The sequence below is a fragment of the Notechis scutatus genome, chromosome 7 (genome assembly GCF_049901735.1).
Source record: "Notechis scutatus isolate UNSWTSFEM ecotype Mainland chromosome 7, rNotScu1.2, whole genome shotgun sequence".
Taxonomy (NCBI): Eukaryota; Metazoa; Chordata; class Lepidosauria; order Squamata; family Elapidae; genus Notechis; species Notechis scutatus.
In genome coordinates this window covers 5,585,145-5,611,361 of record NC_142015.1, presented here as the reverse complement: position 1 = coordinate 5,611,361, position 26,217 = coordinate 5,585,145, and the positions used below count along the sequence as shown (strand labels likewise).

Genomic DNA, 26,217 nt, shown 5'->3' with positions numbered 1-26,217 from the left:
AAGCTTTTATTAAAAGTCTGATTCCCTACCCACCAATGCTCCATATCACTTCTTTTCAGTTGAAGTGTTCTGTTCTAATAAAATCCTGTTTAATGGAAAGACGTGTGAAAGGACCTAAGCAGAAAACTGTTGAGTCCATGCAGTACCCCAAAGGGTGAATTTTTAAAATCAAAGTCAATAATGAGGAAAGAACATTAAGTTATGGCATGTGATACACAAGAACCACAGACTGGGATCTTACCAGAGGTGGCATTCAGCCAGTTCTGGAGAACCGGTAACGGAAATTTTGAGTAGTTCAGAGAACCGGCAAATACCACCTCTGACTGGCCTGGCAACCCCATCTATTCTCTGCCTCCCATTGAGTCCCAGCTGATCGGCTGGGTCTTCTTTGGTTGCCCTGCACAGAAGAACGGAGCTGGAAAGCAGGTTAGTGGGGTGGGGAGGGAATGGGGATTTTGGAGTAACCTTCCCCCAGGAATGGGGAATCCTTCCCCTGTCACGCCCACCAAGCCTCGCCCACAGAACCAGTAGTAAATAATTTTGAATCCCACCACTGATCTTACCTATTTCATCGATGAAAATTATGCAGGGTTGGATTTTGATGGCCAGAGAAAAAACGGCTGCTGTAAGTTTCTGTGATTCTCCATACCATTTGTCCATCAAGGTGGGTGCTTGAAGGTTGATGAACCTGCAGTTGGATGCTTGGGCCATGGCTTTGGCAAGAAGAGTCTTGCCACATCCTGGAGGTCCATACAGTAAGACACCTAAATAAAAGGGAAAGCCATCAGCCCATATTCAGGTGGTTCCCCTACCACCTGCCTCCTAATGAATCAAAGGTAAGAGCCCTTATTCTGATTCAGGAAAAAGAGTGTGACCCTGCCTTTAGATCAAGGGTCTTCAAACTTGGCAAGTTTAAGACTTGTGGACTTCCAACTCCCAGAATTCCTGAGCTAACGTGACCGGAGGAGGAATTCTGGGAGTTGAAGTCCACAAGTCTTAAAGCTGACAAGTTTGAAGACCCCTCTTTTAGATTTTCCTGTTTCAGGGGAACACCTGTCCCAAGCTTGATATTTGGATGGGGGCCCATTTGAAATGGTCAAATGAAAAAAGCAGGACTAGGGATGACATGATAGCCGTGTTCCCGTATTCACTGTGATATTAAAATTTTTGAACAGCATTTATATCAGCCCTCTCTCTTCTTACTAGATTACAGCATGGCAAAAACAGGAAGGGGCTGTTTGTACCGCTGAATCCTTGCCAAATCTTCGTTCCCATATAGGACTTTGTGCTTAAGTCAGTTTAGTGAATATATTTCAGTATAAAGAGAAGTGTTGACAGATTTTTTTCCCCCACTTAGAAAACAAAATAACATGGAAATTACTTCAGCTGATTTTATATCAAATATGGTCACTTGTTGAAAGGTATAACAAGAATGGAGGAGTTTATACCCTTCCAGATAATCAGTATGACCACTTACCACCTAGCTAACAACTTTCGCCAACATGGGCAATGGATAATATCAACCCTTCAAGGGTTATTAGGAAACAGGTTACACAATATTATCAAATTAGAACACAATCTTGAAAGCTTGGCTGTGTCTTCCCTACCCTCCCTCTTATACACCAGGGTATTAGGATGAGAAAATCGGAGCTTCTTTCTAGTACTTTCTCTATTTCCTGCATTTAAAGCAAGCTTCTGTTTTGTAACCATTTCTCCATACTTTCTCTACAAGTAGGAATGTGAAAAAGATCACTTGAAATCTAGAAAGACTTCTAATGAAAAGAAGGACCAACACTGACATGATAGCAGTGTGCTAATATCTCAGGGACCGCCACAAAGAAGAGGGAGTCAAGCTATTAGCCAAAGAACCTGAAGGCAGGACAAGAAGCAATGGGTGAAAGCTAATCAAGGAGAAATCCAACCTACAACTAAGGATAAACTTCTGACAGAACCATTAAATCAGTGGTGTGGATGCTCCAACCGTTGGAGGTGTCATGCCCCTGTTGGAGTCTGATTCTGAGGGGGAGATTGAGGAGCTGACAGGGAGTGGGAGTGTGGCTCCAGTGGCTGTGGAAGAAATGGGGGAAGGGCACAGTCTGGCTGGGCATTTCAGGGGAAGACCCAAGGCCACCCCCGCTTTATCCTAGGGCATACAGGGAGGAATGGAGAAGGGAGCAATGTGGCTTACGGGAGAGAAAAAGGCCTTGATCCCTTTCATTAGTTGCATCTGGGAGAACAGGATATAAGTGCGGCATTTGCACACAGCTCCTTGCTGGAAGCAAAGCGTGCATTATCTTTGTTGAGGCTTATCTGGGTTTTGGCATCCTCCCAACTGTGGGTGCTGCGTTATCTGTTGGAAGTCTACAATTTATCATCCTGGCCTGCCGTGTTAATTACTTCACTGTGGTTTGTGTTGGTTTTTTAATTTCTAATTATCTTTACTTTGGGTTCGGACTGCATTTCTTTCCTTTGTAGATTGTTTTTGGAAGAGTTTGATAATCGGACATTGGGGCCCAAGTTGGAGGCATTAAAGGGAATTTATTCTACTTTTGTGACTTTGTTATTTTTGTGTCACACCCCAGGTCATCACAGGAGATCTTCAAGATGAGATTGGACAGGCATTCGTCCGAAATGGTATACGATCTTCTGCTCGAGCAGAAAGTTGGACTAGAAGACCTCCAAGGTCCCTTCCAGCTGTTATTCTGTTCTGTCAGTATTTGAAATAATCAGATGGATCAACACTTCATATTGAATGCTTCAGGATGCAATACAACATACAAAATGAAATATGGAAGTATTTCACTAGTGCTAGTTGACAACTTACAGCCATTTGTTTAATCAACGTTCAAAGTTACCACAGCACTGCAAAGAGTGACTTATGACCAGTTCTCCTACTTATGGCCACTGCAGCATCCCCACAGTCACATGATCAAAACTTCAGATGCTTGTCAAGCAGCCTGTATTTATGATGGCTACAGAAACCTGGAGATTGGGTTGGATTGCCATTTGCAACCTTCCTAGGGAGCTTCTGATGAACAGAAAACAATGGCGGAAGCCGGATGTGCTTCATGATCTCATGATTCAGTTAACAACTATGGCAAATGGTCATAAAATGGGGCATGGCTAAATTAAGAACTGCCTTGCTTAGCAACTGAAATGTTGGGCTCAGTTTGGATTTTAAGTTTAAGGACTATGTCATGCCCCTGTTGGAATCTGATTCTGAGGGGGAGGTCGAGCAGCTGACAGGGAGTGGGAGTGTGGCTCTGGTGGATGTGGAGGAAACTGGGGAAGGGCACTCTCCAGCTGGGCATTCAGAGGAAGACCCAGGCCTACCCCCTCTTCATCCTAGGGCATTCAGGGAGGAACGGAGAAGAGAACAACGTGGGTTTCATGGCTTATGGGGGAAGAAGGGCCCTGATCCCCTTCCTTAGCTGCAGCTGAGAAAACTGTTTAAAAAGGTAAACTACGCACAGCAAAGTTGCTGGAAGCAAAGCGTGAATTATCTTTGTCAAAGTCTTATCTGGGTTCTGGCATCCTCCTAACTGTGTGTGTTTCATTATCTTTTGGAAGTCTGCAATTCCTTATCCTGCCCTGTCTCGTTAATTGCTGCAGTGTGGTTTGTGTTGATTTTATTTATAATCTATATGTACTTTGGGTTTGGACTGAATTTCTTCCCTTTAAAGACTGTTCTTGGGAGAGTTTTTTCTCCAGCTGATGATAACTGGACATTGGGGGCCAAGTTTGAGGCATTAAAGGGACTTTACCTACTTTTGGGACTTTTTTGCTTTTATGCCATCACAGACTACCTGTATGTGGGGCTTTCCTAAATGCTTCTATGTATTTGGCTATTGACATCAATAGACCACAAAATAAAAATTACATGGACACGGGATAAAGTGAGGCAGAAGCTGGAGGGTGGGGCCTGAAATGACTCATTTGCCTCTGGATTCTAAAATGGAAGACATGCCAAGGATACCTTTTGGGGGCTGGCAGAGCTTGGAGTGCTCGAACAAGCGTGTCTGTTGCAAAGGTAAGATTACGGCGTCTCGAAGTTCACTGACCAGCTCGTCTAAGCCTGCAACATCGTTCCAAGTGACCTGAAAATGGGATAAATTTTTTGGAGGGCTGAAATAAGAAAGAGGTTCTAAACCATTTAGTAAGAGCAGCTAGCTTCCAAAGCTGGCCAAGTCCAAATTTTGGACTTCAGATGGACCCTCAGTTCTGCTCACGCTCCTTCCTTCTCTCTGCCCTTGACTTTTTCTCGCCCTGAATATTTAAATCTGAGTTGAGGGCTACCTCAATGGGAAAGTCTGGTTTAGAGTAAGTAAAGGCAATCTTATTGTTGATAATAGTTAATTACTCTTCAAATCACTTTCCGTTTGATAGATACAGTATTCATACACTCTCTGAATAATAGGTCACTTTGCTATTTCCAGGCCCACCCCGCAGGCCAGATATAAGCACCCCCTGGGCCAGATCCGACCCACAGGCCTTGACTTTGATACCCCTGGACTAGATGACCTACACGGACCGTTCCGACTCTATCAATCCGTTGATCTCCTTTAAGCAGACATTTCATGCTGTTGCCACCATCTCTTTTGAGTTTGCTCAGTGGCCAACCCAGGGCCAAATCGCTCTTCCCAGTTGTCCAGCTTAGTGCAGAGAGAATCTCAAGTCACAGTTGAGGGTGGGACAAGGGAAGCAGCAACTCTCCTTCTTACCTTTATGTCCCTGGGAACCACCAAATGAGCAACAATGTTCATCTCGTGCTCCGTCAGCTTCAGCTTTTCTATTCCAATCTGCTTCATCAGGTCTTCTGCCTGTCCGAAAAAAATCAAAAAGGGCAGGGGTGTTAAAACTCCAGGCCCACAGGGTGCTTAGATTGGGCCTGTGGGGCCACCCTGGAAACAGCGAAGGACTGGCTTGCAGTGCCTCTGCCAGCAAAAAGGGAGCTCAGGAGGATCACAGCCTACTTGCGCTCCGTTTTCACTGGCCGAGGACTGCAGAAGGCTGTTGCAGCAGAAAACGGAGCTCGGGAGCCCATTTTCATTGGCAGTACATTCGGATGACGTTGAGCTGGCCACGTTCACCCTGGCCATGCTTTCCTGCCCCCCCCCCCCCCGAGGTCAAACACAACCCTGATGTGGCCCTCAATGAAATTGAGTTTGACACCCCTAAAAAAGTGGGGGAATTAATTTCAAGGTTGAAACCTGTTTAGCTTGACGTGGCATTTTCGATTTAACGAGCTATAGCTGCTTGACTGGTACTTACTATATTCAGCACAGGTGCCCAGTACAGGTTCAGAAAAGGACTGTGGGTCTTCATAATAATGAACACAAAATAGATGTGATCGAAACCGGTCTAGTCAATTCTACACAGTCACTGAAAAGCAAGCAGCGGCTTTTTCAGCCGCATCAAACAGGCAACAAGAACCGAGCACAATTATTTTGAGGAAATTATCCCACTTATAGTACTTCTAACTGCTGTCAAAAAAAAGATCTTCATCATTTTTCTTTTTCTTTTCTTATTTTGTTTCTCAGCTATTCACTGTTTACAGAAACTGGAATTTAACCTGACGTCAGTGGTGGGATTCAAATTATTTTACTACTGGCTCTGTGGGCGTGGCTTGGTGGGCGTGGCAGGGGAAGGATACTGCAAAATCTCCAGCCAGAGGTGGGATTTGCCGGTTCTCCAAACTACTCAAAATTTCCGCTACCGGTTCTCCAGAACTGGTCAGAACTTGCTGAATACTACCTCTACCTGACTTGTCTTCAAATATATATATTTTTGGTTCTAAACTCTTGCATTACTTTTTTTTAGGGTGTTTTCCATTTTCAGCCACTTTATGGTGTTTCCTAAACTTTAACCTAATTTTATTATAAGCCAGCAATTGCATTTCATTGATGTCTCATAAGTGTGTGGGCATGAACATATAAATAAAAACTGTAATGAAAGAATGAGGAATTCCATGCACAACATTTGCTTTGGTCCTCTATATAGTAGAGAATATATGTAGCTGTGGATTGACCTGCTGTATTCTTGATGTTCTCTGACTTGGTGGGTTTTTCTTCTAGAACAGTGATCCCCAACCTTTTTTACGCCGCGGCCCGGTACCGGCATCAGCTGGGCGCCGCGGCCCGGTATCCGGCATCAGCTGGGCGCCGCCATCTTTTTTTGATGAAAAAGTGCTTCCGGTGACCTCACCGGAAGCACTTTTCATCAAAAAGATGGCGGCGCTGCGCTCGTGAGCTTTTCCGGTAGAAATGGCTTTCTACCCGGAAAAGCTCATCGAGTGCAAGCGCTTATCTTTTTGATGAAAGCGTGCTTCTGGTGAGCTTTCTACCGGAAAAGCTCACCGGAAGCACTTTTTCATCAAAAAAAGATGGCGGCGCCCAGCAAGCCAGCGGCCCGGTAGGACTTGTTCCACGGACAGGTACCGGTCTGCGGACCGGTGGTTGGGGACCCCTGTTCTAGAATACAATTTACAAGATACAATATAAGATCTACAACAGGAAAGCAAGTCCACATAATAAAATGCATGAATGACCTTGGGGAAAGAGGGGAAGAGTCAAGGAAACAATCAGACATCACAGTCCCTGAATGCAGGGGTCCCCAACCACCGGTCCGCGGACCGGTACCGGTCCGCGGAACAACTCCTACCGGTCCGCGGCTTGTTGGGCGCCGCCATCTTTTTTTCATGAAAAAAAGATGGCGGCGCCAGCTGATGCCGGTACCGGGCCGTGGCGCCCAGCTGATGCCGGTACCGGGCCGCGGCGTCAAAAAGGTTGGGGATCACTGCCTTAATGGTCAGAAAAAGAAACTTAGGAAGGATCTTCCCTATTGAAGCAAGCATTTAAAAGTTGGAGGTGGGAAATTTGTGCAAGACTTGCAAGATTTTATTCTTATCTTGTTAAAATTTTCTTTAAATAGGCATATGCTTATGTATATGGAAAGAGAGGAGGGGGGAAAGAGTCCAGCTTGTTTTCTTTTTAGTTTGTATCATGTACATTCTGTAAAAATGAGTTTTCCTCACGTTGACCTAATTTGGTTCTAGCCAAATTGCCTGGAAATTTGTGGAATTGTAAGCTCAACACTTCTAAATAGATCAGTCTGGGGGAGGCTATTATAAAAAGCTTACATGCATGGCAGGAAGGCTGTGATAATTATTTCCTGTTCTGTTGTGTTTGATCAACCACATCCAGTACTGTATAACACAAATGAGGGATGCCCATATTAGAGAGGTTCTAGCCTGTTTTCTCTTGTGCAGTAAAGGTCAAAACAAATGTTATCTCCTAGCAGGCTATCCATTCATTTCTGAACCCGATTCTTTTGCTAGATCTTGGAAGGGTTGGTAATTCCCTATATTGTTATGCATCATCTCTATGGTTCTGGCTTGAACAAAGCTAAATTTTCTGTTCCCATACATACCAAGTTCCCATTCTCTGTTCCCATACATACCAAGCTCCCACCTTTTCAACTGAGCTTCATCTCAGCTGTCACTACCTGTGACTCAATGTAGACCGTAATAGTTGAGTTGGTCCAAAGCAGGGGTCCCCAACCTTGGCCACTTTAAGACTTGTGGACTTCAACTCCCAGAGTTCCTCAGCCAGCTGGGAGTTGAAGCCCACAAGTCTTAAAGTAGTCAAGGTTGGAGACCCCTGGTCCAAACAACCTACTGAAGACTAGTGAATTGGACCAACTCAACTATTACGGTCTACATTGAGTCATAGGCAGTGACAGCTGAGATGAAGCTCAGTTGAAAAGGTGGGAGCTTGGTATGTATTGGAAGAGAGAATGGTGGGACATATTTAGCTTTGTCCGAGCCAGAACCGTAAGGATGCTGTGAGATATTGCATAACAATATAGAAAGGCAACTCAGGGCACAGCAGACAAAAAAGAGTTAAGAAGGACCAGTGATTCTGTTAGGTAAAGGTTCCCCTCGCATATATGTGCTAGACGTTCCCGGCTCTAGGGGGCAGTGCTCATCTCCGTTACAAAGCCAAAGAGCCAGTGTTGTCCAAAGACGTCTCCGTGGTCATGTGGCCGGCATGACTAAACACTGATAAGGCGCCCGGAACACTGTTACCTTCTCACCAAAGGGGTCCCTATTTTTCTACTTGCAGTTTTTAACATGCTTTCGAACTGCTAGGTTGGCAGAAGCTGGGACAAGTAATGGGAGCTCACTCCATGACGCGCCGCTAGGGATTCGAACCGCCGAACCGCCGACCTTTCTGATCGACAAGCTCAGCATCTTAGCCACTGAGACACCATGTCCCTGTGAGTCTGTTAGAACTTGTCAAAAATATTAAGACAAATCATGATTAAACAGTGGCTTTAATTTCACCATGGGAACCCAGCCACAAAGATACTTGTAGTACATACTCTTTTCTTCAACTGCATTCGTTGCTTCTGGGCAGGGTCTAGGGCATCCGAGACCCACTTTATACCGAAGTAGGTGCTGGCGCCAAAGACGGCCACACGTAGTAGAACAAGACAGGCTTCATTCCGTGTTAGGGGGCGAGTCAAGAAGTCCTTGGACAATTCCCCCAGCAAGATCTCCAGAGTGTTCCTAGCTCCCAAACTGGAACCTAAATTAAAATTGCAAAATGGTATGGAGATAGGAGAGGTTAGAATATAAACTCCTGAAGCCATTGCACTAGCAGTTAGTGCTGCTGTTAAATTATTAAATTACTAGCTCGATACCCGTGCTTCGCTACAAAACTATGTGATCAGGCTTAGTTTTTGGGGAGGAACATAAGGGAGGGAAATTCTGCCTCTGCCTACCAGCATCCATCGGTATTCATCTGGCTAGTGTCCTGTCCATGTGGGAGAGAGTTGAGGGCTGTTTGGAAACTGAAAGAGTATGTGCTGTGTGAACAAGAAGACAGCAAGGAGCCTGGGCGTGGCTTAGCTCAACTGTTCTGTACTAAAGCTGGTTGCTGCTCTGAAACTGAAACTGAAACTCCTCCGCTTGTGTTTTGCCTTTGGAACAGATTTCTTTTCAGGTGGGGAGGGGGAGCAGAACTCCTTAGCATCAGAGCATGTTAATAATAATAATAATATAGGAAATTCCCTGTGCTCTGATGGTCATTTTGAAAAATCCTTTCTTAGTGAGCACCTAGAAGCCAAGAGAAACATATGTGTCAAATTTCAAGTTTGTAGGCTTTACGGTTCTGGAGATTTTGTGATGATGAGTCAATGGTATTTCACTTTTATATATATAGATGGAATAAAAATCTGTCCACTATAAAATGAGTGCAGGTCTAGAGTACTTTGGATCATGCAATATAGATTCTTCCATTATATCATTGCCAATAATTAACTTAGTCTCATGTTGTAACATAAGGAAAATGAATAGCAGCTCACTGGTAGAGTATGTTATCTGGAAAAAAAATCCAAGATTACACTCTTAGAACTTCCAAATATGATTTGGATTTCCTGCCTAAAAGCTTGCAGGGTTGTAGTCAGTCACTAAAATTGAGCTAGATATAGTTTTCTCCATGTAAGGCAGTCCCAACTGCTTGGGTTCTTACAATTCTCCAAAGTAACAATGTTGGTTTGATATGTAAGAAATACTAAGCCACAAAATAGCCAACCATATTCCAGCTTAATATGTTGAATCAGTTTACATTTCTAATTGCGATTATGTAAAGATTATGCCATCATCATCTTCATCAATATCATCTCAGCAGTCTACGGATGAAATAATATGAGTAAACGAATACAAATAGCAATAGCATTTAGACTTATATACCGCTTCACAGTGCTTTACAGCCCATACGCAGTTTACAGTGTCAACTCATAAAATATTTCTATGGTCTTTTTAGAGTTGCCAACAGATAGGGAGGGGGCAGCAGTGTGGCAGCTTCGAAACCAAAACTGCATTCCATAAACAGTTTTCAAAGATAGTAACTAGGTGACTGAAGTTTCTGCCATGCAAAGATCTAACTGGAGAGCATGATTGATGATTCTTGGCTATGGATGTGTTCCATTGGAGAATATGAATTATGATACACCCGGGGGATGGGAAAAAACCAGGGTCAAGGGTGACAATGAATTATGAGTCGGCTACACCCAGGCAGTGCCAGACACGTTAACTCCCAATAAATCCTTTTGAAGTTTTGGAAGTTTGGCTTGAGACTCATGATTTAATTGGGGTAACTGCCGGAATCCTGACAGTCAGGCTATTGCCCCAACAATCTGGGTCCTCATTTTACTCATCTTGGAAGGATGGAAGGCTGAGTCAACCTTGAGCCAGTCAGGATCGAACTCCAGGCTGTGGGCAGAGTCAGCCTGCAATACTGCACTTTTAATGACTGTGCCACAATGACAAAAATAGCATAGCAATAGCAATAACACTTAGACTTATATACCGCTTCACAGTGCTTTACAGCCCTCTGGAAGTAGTTAACAGAGTCAGTCTATTGCCCCCAACAATGGAAACACAATGTTAAAGGATCCAAACCAAATTATAGTTGTTAGTTGTGACCTATCCAATCTATGGGTCCTCATACACCCTGCTTTCTCAGCACAATGCTATGTGGAGATGTTGATTTATATTACGCTAAAATAATATAAATACGGTATAAATTCTAAAATAGCTCTCCTCACAGAGGATCAGGAAAACTTCAATTAATCCAGAGAAAATGGGCCTGGGGAATCTGATCTCCATCAAGCATCAAACATCAAGCATGGACTTTTGGCTCAAAAAATATAAATGCTGATTTAAATGAATAAGATTAATACTATACTGGGAACACTTTTGAACATATAAAAGATATGTATAAATTTTTTATAATTGCAGCCAAGGCTGGATACTTGACAAGCCCTGTCTTAAAATGGGGTATGAGTACTCTCTGTTCTCTGATTTTGTAATTGACTGTCCCCACTGTGCTATCCATCTTTGAATTTATTTTATCAAAAGGTAGCTTTAAAAAGTTGGGGGACCCTCTCAGCCCAACCCACTCCACAGGGTTGTTGTTTTAGGGCAGAAATCTCCAAACTTGGCAACTTTAAGACTTCTGGACTTCAACTCCCAGAATTCCCCAGCCAGCTGGCTGGAGAATTCTGGGAATTGAAGTCCACAAATCTTAAAGTTGCTAAGTTTGGAGACCCCTGTTTTAGGGGAAAAGGCAGGGGGTGGGCATGTTGGATATGTTCACCAGCTTGAGTTATTTGTAAAAAATAATAAAGGCAGAATACAAATAAATTATAAAATTATAAAATAAATGAAATTATTACATAACTTGTTACATAAATTATTAAATAAAGTAAAAATAAAATAAAATAAATAAATTTCCAATGCTTGTGCCAGAAAACTGTGCTGTTCCCTAAGCTATGTTGTGGCATCGGCTTTAATGGTCTTGCTGGAACCGAAGCTTGCAAAATCAGGGCTTATTCTTTTGCAATAAATAGAGAAGCTGCTTGTGGGTTTATGTTAATTTAGACACACACACACACAGTGGTTTGGCATAGTCGGAGAATCCACCTAAGCGGTGTTAACGGGATGCTTCCCCATGTGGCCTCCAAAACAGGGACATCCTCGGAGGATGGGAAGGGAGGATTCGAAGACAAGACATCCTGTTTTAATTGAGATGTCGTGTGTGTGTGTGTGTGTGTGTGTGTGTGTGTGTGTGTGTGTGTGCAATCTCGTGGCGAATCGGGAGGGACAGCTTTAAGGCCGATTTTGCCGGGGACCTGCTGTTTTTGGTTCCCAGGGTTATTATTGGCCTTAATTTGTCCCTCCCGGTTCGCAACAAGATTGTAACACAACACACCCGGCAGGAGCACGGGTGGTGCTTCTGTTGCTGACCATGGTACTGAAAAACAAGCAAACAAACGCCGAGACGAGGCCGCAGCTTGCAGCGCCCCACCCCCCCCAAAAAAAAAAAAAGGAAAAAGGGAACGAGACTCACCCATCCGTTGCTCTCGCCGCCTCTCCAGTCGGCTAAACTCCTCGCGTAGAAACAAGAGCCGTGGGGGGAAAAAAAAATCCTTCCTACTTCACTGCTCCCGACTTCTGCGCATGATGATGGGGCTTGAACTCAAACGGCTGGCTGGCCGCCCGTGAATGGAACAACTTAGGTAAGGCTAGAGCTGAGTTTGGCTTTGGGGGTTTTAGCAAGACACTCCGGTTTTAAGAAACAAAATGTCATTGGTTAAAAATCGAAATACAGCCCAGAGATTTAAATCTCCCTCTGTGGACTGCTTATGTGACTGCCCTTGTGTAGAAAAGGCATGGTCTTATATGCTGGTCTGTAATGTAGGGTGTATGGCAAGGGTCTTCAAACTTGGCAAGTTTAAGACTTGTGGACTTCAACTCCCAGAATTCCTGAGCTAACATGACTGGAGGAGGAGGAATTCTGGGAGTTGAAGTCCACAAGTCTTAAAGCTGTCAAGTTTGAAGAGTCCTGCTGTATGGGAAGCCCCTAACGAGGCACGTCTATTTATGTTAATTCGGAAGGAAGAAGAACAGAAATCAGTAGGATTTATTCCCAAGTTCTTCCCTAAAAGATAGTTGAGGAACATTTCACTATGAAGTAACTTTATTAAGCTCAGTGAGACTTTTGTAGCAGGTATCACAAAGAGAATCCTATCTGTATTGTACAGATTAGCTGTGAAGGTTGAACTTTTATTTACCTGAGAATATGTGTCACTGAACCAAACAGAATTTAAGTGAGCACATTATTTCAGTTGATAATATCTTGCAGATTAATTTGAGACCTTGTAGGGAGGAAGCCTACATGCCCAGAGAATGCTTTGAGATGAAGTACATTTCTTCAGACATAACAATTCCTTACCTTCTTTTTGGGAACTACCAGATCTGAGTTGCATGAATCCAGATGACTAAATAGCGGAAATGTGAGAGTATTTTTTGAATGTCTTTGGTGCTACTTAATGATTGCCTGAGTTTTTGCAATCTGGCTTTGCACCAGGGTGTTGTTGTTTTTTTGAGTTTGCTGTCAGCATTTCTGCTTACACCATCATACAATTGGCAGTTGAGTAATTCAGATTCATAATCACCCTGGCCTAAGAAATTAAATTACTCTATAATAATTTATTCTTGAACTTGGGTGACTTTCAGTGAGATAAGTTATTTCTTTGCAATGCCATCCATAACAAGTTAAAAAGATGTCTTACTGGTGTCACATATGGAATGGCATCAAATATTTGTCCTTTTTTTTTCTTGCATCAGATATCTGTTGCCACCACCCCTCCTCCTTTCCTGGGAGGGCTTCGCTTTCTTGCTGTGACTGTCACTGGTTTTAAAATGTGTTGGTGTGAAGTTGGAGTTGCTATCCGAATTTTTGAAAAGTAGCTGCAGCCATGCAAACAAACCCATCCCACATGCACTGAAACGTTCACTTATGTACTCATAGGCAGGGATCCCCAAACTTGGCAACTTTGAGACTTGTGGACTTCAACTCCCAGAATTCCCCATGAATCCTGGGGAATTCTGGGAGTTGAAGTCCACAAGTCTTAAAGTTGCCAAGGTTAGGGACCCCTGCTGTAGAAAAATAACTGTCACAGCCTTGGTCACATCAAACAACTCAACTGCCCTCAACAAGATGAATGCAAGCAATGTGTTTCATTCCCTCCCTTCCCCAATCCGAAACCCGGCGCATGCTCAGAACTGCCACCACGGATTAAAAAAGCGCCTGTTTTGAACAACAGCCGCACTCCGCGGGCACGCTTCTGCGCTTTCCTTCCTCTCGTGAGTGGACCGAACCACTAAAGAGAGAATCGGGAAAAGACAGGCTAACGGGGTAGGATTAGTCGCGCATCCTTACTAAAATAAATATTCGGAAATTAAACAAAAAAACATCTTTCTCTCACGGGGTGGGCGGCGCAGCTACTTCGAGTAGGGTTGTTTCGCCTGACCTTCCCCCCCCCACACGCTGTGATCAGACTTGGACGGCTCCAAAAGGGAGGCGGGCGCCGAACGCGAGATCTCCGCCAATAGCAGGGCGGGACAGTGTGGAGTGGCGGGGGCCGCACCTAATGAGCGGCTGGAGGATAGGCGTGAAGGTGCGGCTCGCGCTTCCGGCGGGGCTCGAGGTGAGGCGTGGGTTGGGGAGAGGTGGGGTCTTCTTTGGTGGCTGAGGGGGAGTTGGGTGGGTCTCGCGCCAGGCCTGAAGACGGGAAGGCAACGGCTGGGTTCCTCTGAGGGGGAGGAGGCCTCGGGGGGTGGGGGGTGGTCTTTAGCGGGTCTACTCGGAAGTCAGCCCCATTGGAGGAGGCAACGCCCAGGTAAGTGGGCTTCCAGAAGAGGCTTCGTGGTCTCCAGACATCCAGATTCGGTTGCAGTATTTTCCCACGTCATTATAGTTGTGCTTTTAAAGTTGACCTGGGACAACTATAATGACGTGGGAAAATACCCGAACAGAGCTGAATACCATACATCTAGGTACCCGCGAAAACTTAAGAATGAAAATTTACACATACACACACACATATACACACACACACATATACATATATATATACATATATATATACACACACACATATACATTACATTACATTACATACATACATACATAACATACATACATAACATACATACATATAAAGTTTTCGTGGGTACTTACATGTATGGTATTCAGCTTTGTTCGGGTATTTTCTCACGTCATTATAGTTGTGCTTTTAAACTTGTAGCAACGTTTCGGCAGAATCTCATCTGCCATCATCAGGCTTAACTTCCAGCTTCTCATAGGTTTTGGTCTGGCTGTTTATTTCCTCCCCATAGAGGTCTGATATTTGTTTTCTTAAGTTTTCACGGTACTTACATGTATGGTATTCAGCTTTGTTCGGGTATTTTCCCACGTCATTATAGTTGTGCTTTTAAAGTTGTAGCAACGTTTTGGTAGAATCTCATCTGCCATCATCAGGCTCCAGACGAACACAATACAGACGGACACAATACAGAAGCCTGATGGTGGCAGATGAGATTCTACCAAAACGTTGCTACAACTTTAAAAGCACAACTATAATGACGTGGGAAAATACCTGAACAAAGCTGAATACCATACATATATATGTATATATATATGTATGTGTGTATGTATGTATGTGCATATATGTGTATATATGTATATGTGTGTATGTATAGGTATATGTTATGTCCCACCTTCAAAAGCAAATAAGCAACGCCGAAAGCAGTCGTCCTCAAAAGCAAAACAAACGAAGAGGAGTTTCAGAAGATAACAGCTGCTATTATTCACAGTCTACAGCACATTAATCCTGGCTTAAATCCACAAGCCTCCGAGCTTTGACCGTTGCTTCTCCACATAAATTAAACGCTTTGTTCCTGACAAATTTTCAAACTCAGGCGGATCCTTTTATAGTTATTAGGGCAACAGTTAATTTCCTTAATTACTCATTTGACCTTCTCCTGCGTTCCAGCTGGCCTTGCCTCTTAAAGCGGCGTCTATTCCTAACATCTAACCAACAATTCTCCAAGTTCTCGTCTCCACTTGAAGACTCTCTTAAAACTTCTCTGTCAGCCATTCCCGGCTGATGATCAGATACTGAACCAGAGGAGGTCGAAGGTCCTGACCATTCTACTAAATCAGGTCTGTCCTCTCTTGTCACGTCCATCTCCTCTTCCTGATTATCATTCCAATTGCTGAGCCATGCTGGCTCATATTTCTCTGCCATGTCCTCCTCACTTGAGCTCATATCAGCCACAGGAGCTGAATCCAAGTCCGGAGCCACAACAGGTATATATGTATATATGGGACATATGCTATATATATGTAGCAGCACTCCCAGATCTGGACACATATGAAGGAACACAATCACATAATTAATTTTCAAGAGGCCCAAGTTGTTGCCCGTGATGTAACCAAAGGGGGACGCTTGCTGAAAGAAGCCTGGTTTTCCAACAACAACTCCATCAATAGACCTATCGAACTGCTATCTGCCTACCAAGCATTGAGGCACCAAGAAAGATCCTGCAAGAAGAGCAGAGGCTGCCTCCCATCACGAGCAAAGCAACAAATGAATCTAGTGGACAAACCAAAGGGGAAGTCCGTTGAGATGAGGGAGGGAACTAGAGAGAATGCTGTCAAAGTCATGTGCACAATGGCCATTGGTTAATGTTATATAAAGGCACATATCTCCTTAATGGTAGTTTTACATTGACGATGTTAGCAGAGGCTAACGAAATATAAATGTTTGGTTCCAGAGATTGGGATGTCTGTCTCTTTTATTCACAGTTTTTACCTGGAACTCGTATTTTTAGAATAGTTTGTAATATGTATATGTATAGCATGTGTATATATGTGTTTGGATAGATATACACTTTCTTGAGAGCAGGCCACAGATTTTCATTTTTAATGGGGACCCGTATGCTTGCAGTAAAAAAAAAAAAAAAGACAAAAGTTATAAAGTTAAAAATTAAAGAGATTGGACAGCCCTTTAACCGGAATGGTATAAGGCAGGCATGTCCAACCTTGGCAACTTTTAAGACTTGTGGACTTCAAATCCTGGCTGGGGAACTCTGGAAGTTGAAGTCCACAGGTCTTAAAAAGTTGCCACGGTTGGACACCCCTGGTATAAAGGTTAAGCAGGGGGTTGGACTAGATCAGTGATCCCCAACCTTTTTTATGCCGCGGCCCGGTACCGGCATCAGCTGGGCGCCGCCATCTTTTTTTGATGAAAAAGTGCTTCCGGTGAGCTTTTCCGGGTAGAAATGGCTTTCTACCCAGAAAAGTTCACCGAGCAGGCCGCCATCTTTTTGATGAAAAAGTGCTTCCGGTGAGCTTTCTACCCGAAAAGCTCACCGGAAGCACTTTTCATCAAAAAGATGGCGGCGCCCAGCAACCAGCGGCCCGGTAGGACTTGTTCCGCGGACCGGTACCGGTCCGCGGACCTGGTGGTTGGGGACCCCTGGACTAGATGACCCTCAAGATACCTTCCAATCTTATTAATCTATGTAAGGGATGTCAAACTTGTGGCCCGCAGGCCGGATGTGTCACGCTGGCCACGCCTACGGCCAGTTTAGCAAAAGGGGAAAGTTGCAATATGTCATGTGAGGTGGACGTGAGTTTGACACCCCTGGTCTATGTTGTTTTGGAAACTAGTCAAGGAAAGATGCAACCTAGAACTAAGGAGAAATTTCCTGATAGAACAATTAATAGAACAACTTGTCTCCAGAAGTTGTGGGTGCTCCAATACTGGAGGTATTTTAAGAAGAGATTGGACAGTCATTTGTCTGAAATGGTATGGGGTTTCCTGCCTGGGCAGGGGGTTGGACTAGAAGACCTCCAAGGCCCCTTCCACCTCTGTTATTTACCACATGTTCTAGATTGGCTGGGCAAGCAGCGTTGGCTAGGGGAGGTTTTCTATAGGATGCTCCTATGCGACCTTGTTACTTATGTAGTCTGGTTTGCTATGCATACCTTTTGCTTCTGCAAATGTTTGTCCTCTATATATCCCTGAAATGCACGTTTTCTTCCAAGCAGGACCATGTACCCCACAAGGCCAGTGTTTCGGGGTGGAGCCATGTTTCAGATATCTCTGCATGGACAAAGGCCAGAATCTCAGCCACAAGCAGCTGAGGCTAGAGGGGCTGCAGAAATCTGGGGCAAAACCTTTGCTTCAACAGTCACGGCAGAAAGAACACACCCATCACCAAGAGGTGTCCCAAAGGTGAATAGATGATTTTTGCAGTAGAAGTGGATGCCACATGAATTTCTGCGAGAAAGGAATTAGATTGAACCTGAAACCTATTGAAAATATGGTATTTTACTCATTTGTCTGGAATAGTATATAGGCAGTTGGTTTCATAAAATGCACAGTTTTGCTGAAACTGAAGAGACAGTTGAAATTAAATGATATTTCAGCCCAAGGACATAGTATGCAAGTCTCATCCGTCCCCCCCCATCGTCCCCCCCCCCCCAAAAAAAATATCTCCACCAATAAATCATATTCCCTATTTGGAAAGTGGATGGTTTCCCTTCCTCCAAAGATGAGGCTTTTATAGGAGATAAGGGGGGTGGGCACTTTTAAAACCATTAATAATTTAAACCTATGTGGACTTGGTTGCTAAGAATTGCCTCCTGACTGCAAAAGCAATTGCAATTTTTGGTCAGCTACAAGATGTAATTCAAAAAATAGATGGGCTTAAGGCTATGATGGAAGTCATGTAACTATACTTGTCGTGTTACCAACCCAGTTGCTTCAGAACATACATCCACAAGACTTTACATGTATGGAATTTCCAAGAATTTGGAATTTCCAAGAACTATCTTGCAGGATACAGGATTTTGCTGCAGATTGCAATTTATCCTCAATAAAGATAGGTGAAAAATAGATGAGTTTTACAAGCCCCTCTTACAACAGCTTCACCCCAGATTAGTTTCCACCAAACCCACTCAAATCTCTTGGCTTCCTAGATGGAAACATTTTGAGAGAATAATATTGGCTTTTAGCCATCTTGCACTCCCTTCAATGATCCTTAAATGCAAACATTTTTCCCCAATTATTTTTATTGTACATTTTCCATTGTTAACACATTATACATTATATATCACACTATACAGTTTTCTTGGTTGTGTATAGGACTTCTATATTTACAGTAGCAGTATACCATCTGGGTACATTTTCTACTAAATCTCAATAATAAGTCTTATACAAACCGTAATTATAATGATTATTCTCACTACCTATTCATCTATCTCTTTGCTTATCCTTTATAAGTTGTACATTGTTTAGTTAGGCCTTCTATTCAGTTTTATCCATAGTCCTTTACTAATATCCATCATCTATAAACATCCAATAGACATCACACTTGCAGCCAATAAACTTCCAAATAATCCCAAAATTTATTTATCATAATTATACACTATTCATTATTCTATTATACCTCTTTGTTTACATGTTTAGATTTCTAGCATCTGCTACTACCTGTTAAAAGAATAGTGCTCCAATCCAAAAAAGTGATCCTTTCCCTGTTTCTATTTTCTATCTTTATACTAATTCTTGACGGTATAACACCTGTAATACAGTGTTTTACATTTATTCCTCATCTCTTGTCCATTTTCATATCTCAACTCTTATAGCTTCCTTGGCACGTCTCCCATATTCCTTCCACGGGATCTTGTATCATCTTGTCTCTTTCATCTTTCATCTAAATATTTCTTCTATATCATTTCTTCACTGTTTTATGATGATCTTTCAATGATCTTTTCCTCAGTGTATCTCCTTCTGGCTTTTGGTCTCTCAAATTATAATTCACCATTTCTGTTTATGTGTATTCTAGTCAATTTACCCTAGTTGTAGCAACTTCTTCCACTTTTTCCAGTTCAGTATTGCCTTCCTCAGCCAGCAGGTGTCACTTTACTATTACTACTACTACTACTACTGCTGCTGCTGCTGCTGCTATTATTACTATTATTATTACTATTATTATTTGTTTTTCTCCATTTTTACTGCAAATAAAATGTCTCCAAATGCAAATATTTTCCAATAATTTCCCAAAGTTCTTCAAGTCAAAGTGATAGTAAAAATATAATCCAGAATTTGAAATTTGATTTAGTTTTTAAAGAGCTAACCAGCCCAGTCTGTCCTTTATTTTTAAAAGTTACTTCTGCCTCCAATTTGTTTTTTTTCTTAGCCAAATCTGGCCACAGCTCCAAGTCTTTAGTCGCCGCTACATGCCTCCGTTGAGCTCCCTTTCTAAGCGGGGTGCTTTAGGGAAAATTCCACGGCAAAAGCTAGAAAAATTTCTCACCCGGACAAAGCACACTGCCACAAGATCTTTCCTTTCTTCCCTTCTGTTCCAGCTGTCTTCACGACTTCAGTTCGGCCATAATGGCTGTCTTCTTGCCGGTTCAAGGAGTTTTCTTTGGGTCAGTTGAGGAGACTGCGCTCTCCTCGCGGCCACCGAAGCATCCCCTCTACCTTCATCACCCCTCCAGGGTGACTTGGCTCTGTAGAGCCTCGGGACTTGAAGAAGTCGGTGAGACTTCTGCCGGACTGCTGCCGCTCGTCCGTACCGCTTCGCTGCTCGGTCAGCTGCCTTCTCACCAAATGCAAACATTTCTAAGGGGATTTCAAAGTACACCTGTACATATTTTTCACAATAGCGGTATACAATATCTGCTAAATTCTGGGAGCAGACCCAAGATCACAAGAGAAGATAGCATAAGCTCCAGAGATCATAATATCAGTTAGCAATTACCTGTACAGCAGAATGCTCCACCACCTCCAAGGTCAGGTCCCAATAAGCACAGGAGGTACAATGTCCTTGATCTAATAAAAGGGAAGATACAGGCATCAGCTGGTCCCATGGAAGATGAAGAAGGCTTAGCTCCGTTGTTCAGCATCCTGTCCATAGAAGACCAACAAACAATCATTATGCAAACTTGAGGTAGTTAAGTCAGTGTCTGTTGCTACTGACTCTCTCAACACTTTGCTACCCTCCTGGTGTTTTCCTGTTAACAAAGTTGACAAATTCATTTTCCCAGTGTGTAAAACAAAGAAAAAAAGAAGACACTCCCGCCCAAAATTCATCCAGGCAAAAGAAGGAAACACCAAACTGATCAACACAACACAACCTCTTTGTCACCTCCCAGATGTGATCTTTTCTCACAACTCAATGTTAAAGAGCAGACCAGTCAAACTATAGCCCCACTTCCCCAACCTTCCCCTGCTTGGGTCCTGATTCTGTTCATCTAATGGCTGCCTCATCCACAACATGCTATTCCTTCTTGCAAGTAAATTCCTTTCGAAGGAGCCTGGACATAATGGGCAACGTTCTGATCCTGTTTCCCAAGCTGGCCCTATTTGTTCTGCCCGTGGACTTGTCCCTGACTCTGGATACTAGGAACTCTTAACAGGCAGCAGGAGGTCTGTTCTCCATCTTCTTCCTCAGTCTCTAACCTTCTCAGGCCAAATGTTGCTTTTTGTGATCAATTTATCTAGAGCAGGGGTCTTCAAACTTGACAGCTTTAAGACTTGTGGACTTCAACTCCCAGAATTCCTCCTCCAGTCATGTTAGCTCAGGGATTCTGGGAGTTGAAGTCCACAAGTCTTAAACTTGCCAAGTTTGAAGACCCTTGATCTAGGGACAGCAGCCTAAGAAAATTGGCCAAATGACAACCACATCCTGCTAATGTTCTCCCCCCCAACCCCCCCCAAAAAAATCCTTTGGAACATAGCTGGATGGACCCCAAAACCAGCCGACTCAGACTTTCTAGCATTCCTGTCCAGGGTCTCTATCCTAGGGGTCTCCAACCTTGGCCACTTTAAGCCTGGAGGACTTCAACTCCCAGAATTCCCCAGCCAGCAAAGCTTAAAGTGGGCAAGGTTGGAGACCCCTACTCTGTCCTGGAACGTTGCAGACTGGAAAGCAAAGATGACAGGGATTTCACTTCCGGGATATATTTCTTTTGGTATTCTTTTGTTCCGAGAAAGATGAGCTATGGAGGATCAAGCAATACCTGGATTATGTTCCCTTCACTCTAAATGCAGTACCCAGTTATAAAAAAGGGCAAACCATTAGGAGGCTTGTCTTCTAATTTGTTTCTATTAAACTAATTGTTTCAGTACTTACCCTGTTTAAATGTGGCTTTAACCTTTTACTCGGATTTAAACAATGCTCAGTCTTACTTGTTAATTTATATCCCCCCCGTCCGTGGGCATAGGGAAGTAAATAATCTGTGGGACTAATCTGATACATAGATAAATGTACTAAGATATCAATATCTAGCCTCTATAATCATAGCTGGTGATTTTAATGCGCATATTCCCCAACCTGATGCCTCTCTAAAGTCTTACTTTAAATGGCCAATGTCCCCTAGAAATGATGTGAGTTATTTATCAGGCAACCTAAATACCATCATTGTACTATTGCAGGATTTTACCTGGTTCAACTGGTGAACGGTTTAGATCTAGTCATATTTAATGGCACTGCCAGGGATGAGCTGAAAAGCGGAGTTTACATTGTGATGCCCCAGTGGGGCCAGTGTGGTTGATTATGATCTGAAATTTTGTACATCGTATAGCTTAATTTTTACATTTGAAATTGCCCTGGCAATAACCGTAGGTCACACGCTGTTATACTGTTCCTTATAGAAGAACTCTAGATCATGTATTGTGTCTTGAATAAAATTTCCAGGTAGGGAGTGCAGTTTCTATTTAATGCAACTATTGTCAGACAAGGACTTGAAAAATAACCTCTCAAGCTATCTAGTTCTGTGCTACCAGTGCTTAAGATTGGAATTTCTTGTGATAATTGTATTTCAATTTGTTTCAGTACTTACATTTTTAATTATTTTTAGACTCCACTATACTTATTGTTTCTCTCTAATACACACATATATGCAGAATATATATAAGGATGTGGTACTTCTACAGTATATAATTGTTCAGTATTTTGTTTGTATCTAGCCTTAGGATTGTAATAATAGCAATAGCACTTAGACTTATATACCACTTTATAGTGCTTTACAGCCGTCTCTCTAAGCGGTTTACAGAGTCAGCCTCTTGCCCCCAACAATTTGGGTCCTCATTTTACCCACCTCAGAAGGATGGAAGGCTGAGTCAACCTTGAGCCTGGTGAGAATCGAACTGCCAAATTGCAGTCAGTTGTCTGCAGCAGAAATAGCTTGCAGTTCTGCACTCTAACCACTGCGCCACCGAGGCTCTCTAAATTTGATTTGATTTTTATTTTAGTCATTAACAAAAGAAAATTGATGAAACAACCTACAGGTAATCCTTGATTTACAACCTCAATTGAGCTCAAAATTTCTGTTGCTAAGCCAGTCATTTGTCCCATTTTACAACCTTTCTTGCTACAGTTCTTAAATCATTGCAGTTGTTAAGTTAGTGACACAGCTGTATAAGTCTCTTTTTTCAGTGCTGTTATAATTTCAGATGGTCACTACCTGTATTTCTTGTAGAGATTATTTGAAAGCTTGTAGGCACGGAAGAACTCTTGCTGCTTTAGAGAGCTACAGATGTTTTGTTTCTCTTAATTTTCAACTTAAAAGCTAAGGCGTTGTACTGGTGCATAGTAAAAATCTGTCTGCTCTCTTTTAATTCAGGAGCCTTTTATGACTGTTCCAACATTGTCGTCCATGGTTCAGGGACTTAGCCTTGAAGCTGCCCCTCGGCCTCCTTTGGGTAAGCTCTCTTGCTATTTAGGGTCTTCTTTTCTTCTACCTCAGTTGATTCTCTTTGGAAATGTAAGAAGAACTTGCGTTCTACCTTGGCTTCGTTTTTCGATCAGTCTTTTCAGGCCGAGGCATTGCAGGAAGAGGAGTGGGTGACATGGTCATCAAGCCCAACGCAGATATCCTGGGACAGCAGGTGCATGCAGGCTTGAGAGCAGGACCAGCTGGAGACAGCAAGGTGGAACGGGGGCTTCCCGGCCGCGGCAAGTGAGTTAAGCTATTGTGGTTGGTAAAAATGGCAAGTTGCATTACGCATCCTGTTATTCGGTTACTTTGGTTGGTATAGTTTTTGGACAACTAAGCATGATTTCAGCTTAGTTTTTTGTTTTATCTGTTTTTAAGGTTCAATGATAAAAAAAAAAGGCTGCCTTTATTTTTAAGCAGAAAGGCATTTTGACAGTTATGCATAGATAATTACAGAATGCCCGGTCCCAGCTAATGCTCATAATGTGGGTCTCGCTGCATACCTTCAACTTTCTGTTCTGAAAAATTGCTGCTTTTGGATACAAAACAACAAAATTGCCTATTTTCTGAATTTATTTAAAGTTGTGGAGATATATTATTTTAAATAGTGAGAGTCATGAAGATAATGAGATTTATTTAACATGAACATTGCACTCGTATCTGCAATTTTTGTAACATTTATATTAATCAGGATAGAGCTGGAAGGGACCTTGGAGGTCTACTAGTCCAACCCCCTGCTCAAGCAGGAGACCCTATACCATTTCAGCCAAGTGGCTGTCCAGTCTTTTTTTTAAAAAAAACCTCCAGTGATGAAGCCCCTACACCTTCTGAAGGCAAGCTGTTCCACTGGTCAGTTGTCCTCACTGTTAGGAAGTTTGTATGCATAGGAATATGTAATGCTCTCTGAAATATTTGTCTCTTCTAGGCTAAGAAAATAAATGGGATAAATCAGTTCTGATATGAATTGACTTTGGGTCTCACCTTGGCAGTCTCTCTCTCCCCCTCCATATTGGCCTTGGGTGTTTCCCCACTCCTTTAGGAGAGTGTTTAAGTGTTTTAAGGCAGTGATCCCCAACCTTTCTTATGCCGCGGCCCGGTATCCCCAACCTTTTTTATGGCGCGGCCCGGTACCGGCATTAGCTGGCGCCGCCATCTTTTTGATGAAAAAGTGCTTCCGGTGACCTCACCGGAAGCACTTTTTCATCAAAAAGATGGCGCAGCGCGCGCTCGTGAGCTTTTCCGGTAGAAATGGCTTTCTACCCGAAAAGCTCACGAAGCGCTAGCCGCCATCTTTTTGATGAAAAATGCTTCCAGTGAGCTTTCTACCGGAAAAGCTCACCGGAAGCACTTTTTCATCAAAAAGATGGCGCGCCCAGCAAACCAGCGGCCCAGTAGGACTTGTTCCACGGACCGGTGCCGGTCCGCGGACCGGTGGTTGGGGACCCCTGTTTTAAGGAATTGGGCTGGTAACTGGAAGTCCTCGGTTAGACACAAAAGGCAGCTAATTGACCTCCGGCCAGTCCCTCTCAGTCCAATCCACATGCCATAAGGTGGTGACTGTGGGGAGGAGGAAAAGGTACTTATGCATGCCACCTTGAAATGCGTAAGTAAAACTGGGATACAAATCAAAATGTTGCTTTAAAGCTGGTTCAGGAATTCAGGGAATTAAAATCCATGAGTCATAAAAGGGCCATCATCCCCCCATAAAAACAATGCAGAAATTTTAGCTTCGTGGGGTTTTAGACATCTTTTTTGTTCCCCTTTTAAATATTCCCCAGGTATGTGGAAAGCGAAAAGCCATTTTTGGTGCTTGACAAAACCAGCATCTTGGGGCGTGGCCGACCCTACCCAAGCCCCTTCACTTCGGCCGTGGAAGGTCTTCTTCCAGCACCATCAATCAAGCCTAGTGCTCCTCCTGTAGTTTCTGATGACCCTGTGGATAAAAAGTAAGTGAGAAATGGTATGAAGAAGGTAACAAAGCCAAACTCCTGTAAGTGTAGTAAATGCTGAGCGGAAATGGCGACAGACTCGGACAGTGAGGAGATTGGGAAGAAACATGGGCCAGTCCTGGAGTCTGGGGAAGGCTCTGATATGAGGGCTTTGCATCGGAGGCAGAGATGGGGCCAGGGCCATCTGACAGTTATCAGCTGCATTCAGAGTCAGTGGGGCAGAAGAACAGCTGGAGCCTGTTCCCTATGTGTGCATGCATAGAGCTGTCAGGAGAAGGGAAGAGGTAAGCAACAAAGGTCGACTCGGGAGCACATGAAGGCTTAACCTTAGAGGCTTAAACCTCTAAGCCATGGGCTCTCCTCGCTTTGTCGCCTATATCATAATCTCTTCCCTCATATAGTCAGCAAATCGAGGAGAGCCTTTGGTTTAGAGGTTAATATGTCTACCTAATATGCAAGTAGCCCAAGTTTGAATCCCAGAAGGGTATGGCTAGCTGATGAGAGCTAAATAGCTTGAAATAATTCTGTGATAGTCTTTCTTTATTTCTTTGTTCATAAACATAAATTCAACACAAAAATAGTTTGTCACGAAAGTGACTGCCTGCGAAGGCTCCTGGATTGGGGCTGAAAGACGAAAGCAGTATGCTCCATCCCATAAACGGATACACCAGGTTGCCCTGATAGACTGGTCTCACCAGAAAAACACTTTATCTCAGATAGCCATAACCTAAAAGCCTTTGGCTATACATGCGCTCAGTTTGGAGGAGATACAAACAGAAAATCAATAGCTTAAGCAAAGGAAATGGTTTGTTTTTTTCTTTGAGTTTTCTGAATGTAGCAACCTCTGATGAACTTCTGATTTGTGCAGGTCTTTAGAGGAGATAAGCTATGATTTTTTTTCCCCAGCTTGCTCAGAAAAAAAGTAAGAAATTGGGCTTGGAGTAGGGCTATGGGTAGAAGTATGTCCAAGAAGCCAAGCATATACAAATTGCTTCTAGAACAAGACTTCTGTTTTTGGACAAAGGGATGGAGGTGATAAAATATATCTAAGAATAGATGTTCTTGACAGATGCATCATGTTTTTATTGTATACACTGAATTGTATTGGTTTATGTAAAGAT

General features: G+C 43.1%; 2 protein-coding genes across 6 annotated transcripts in view; one reads left to right on the top strand and one right to left on the bottom strand.

Annotated features, from left to right (window-relative positions):
• The window catches only part of LOC113420987 (outer mitochondrial transmembrane helix translocase-like), a 20,596-nt gene extending 8,308 nt beyond the window's left edge, over window positions 1-12,288 (bottom strand). Inside the window, exons 1-5 of one of the 2 annotated variants that reach the window (XM_087969645.1) lie at window positions 11,916-12,288; window positions 8,383-8,588; window positions 4,722-4,820; window positions 3,977-4,097; window positions 564-764 (exon numbers count right to left, since the gene is read on the bottom strand). In XM_087969645.1, coding sequence (XP_087825771.1) covers window positions 564-764; window positions 3,977-4,097; window positions 4,722-4,820; window positions 8,383-8,588; window positions 11,916-11,919 — 631 coding nt within the window. In that variant the 5' untranslated portion in view covers window positions 11,920-12,288. The remainder of the gene's footprint in view (window positions 1-563; window positions 765-3,976; window positions 4,098-4,721; window positions 4,821-8,382; window positions 8,589-11,915) is intronic. The other variant, XM_087969646.1, reaches the window with a different exon arrangement.
• Window positions 12,289-13,961: 1,673 nt separating this feature from the next.
• The window catches only part of PIWIL2 (piwi like RNA-mediated gene silencing 2), a 45,358-nt gene continuing 33,102 nt past the window's right edge, over window positions 13,962-26,217 (top strand). The window contains exons 1-5 of one of the 4 annotated variants that reach the window (XM_087969611.1): window positions 13,962-14,058; window positions 17,469-17,655; window positions 23,055-23,133; window positions 23,240-23,390; window positions 24,926-25,093. In XM_087969611.1, the coding sequence (XP_087825737.1) occupies window positions 17,473-17,655; window positions 23,055-23,133; window positions 23,240-23,390; window positions 24,926-25,093 (581 nt within the window). In that variant the 5' untranslated portion in view covers window positions 13,962-14,058; window positions 17,469-17,472. Of the gene's footprint in view, window positions 14,251-17,465; window positions 17,656-23,054; window positions 23,134-23,239; window positions 23,391-24,925; window positions 25,094-26,217 lie in introns of all 4 variants that reach the window. The other 3 variants (XM_087969610.1, XM_087969613.1, XM_087969612.1) reach the window with 3 other exon arrangements.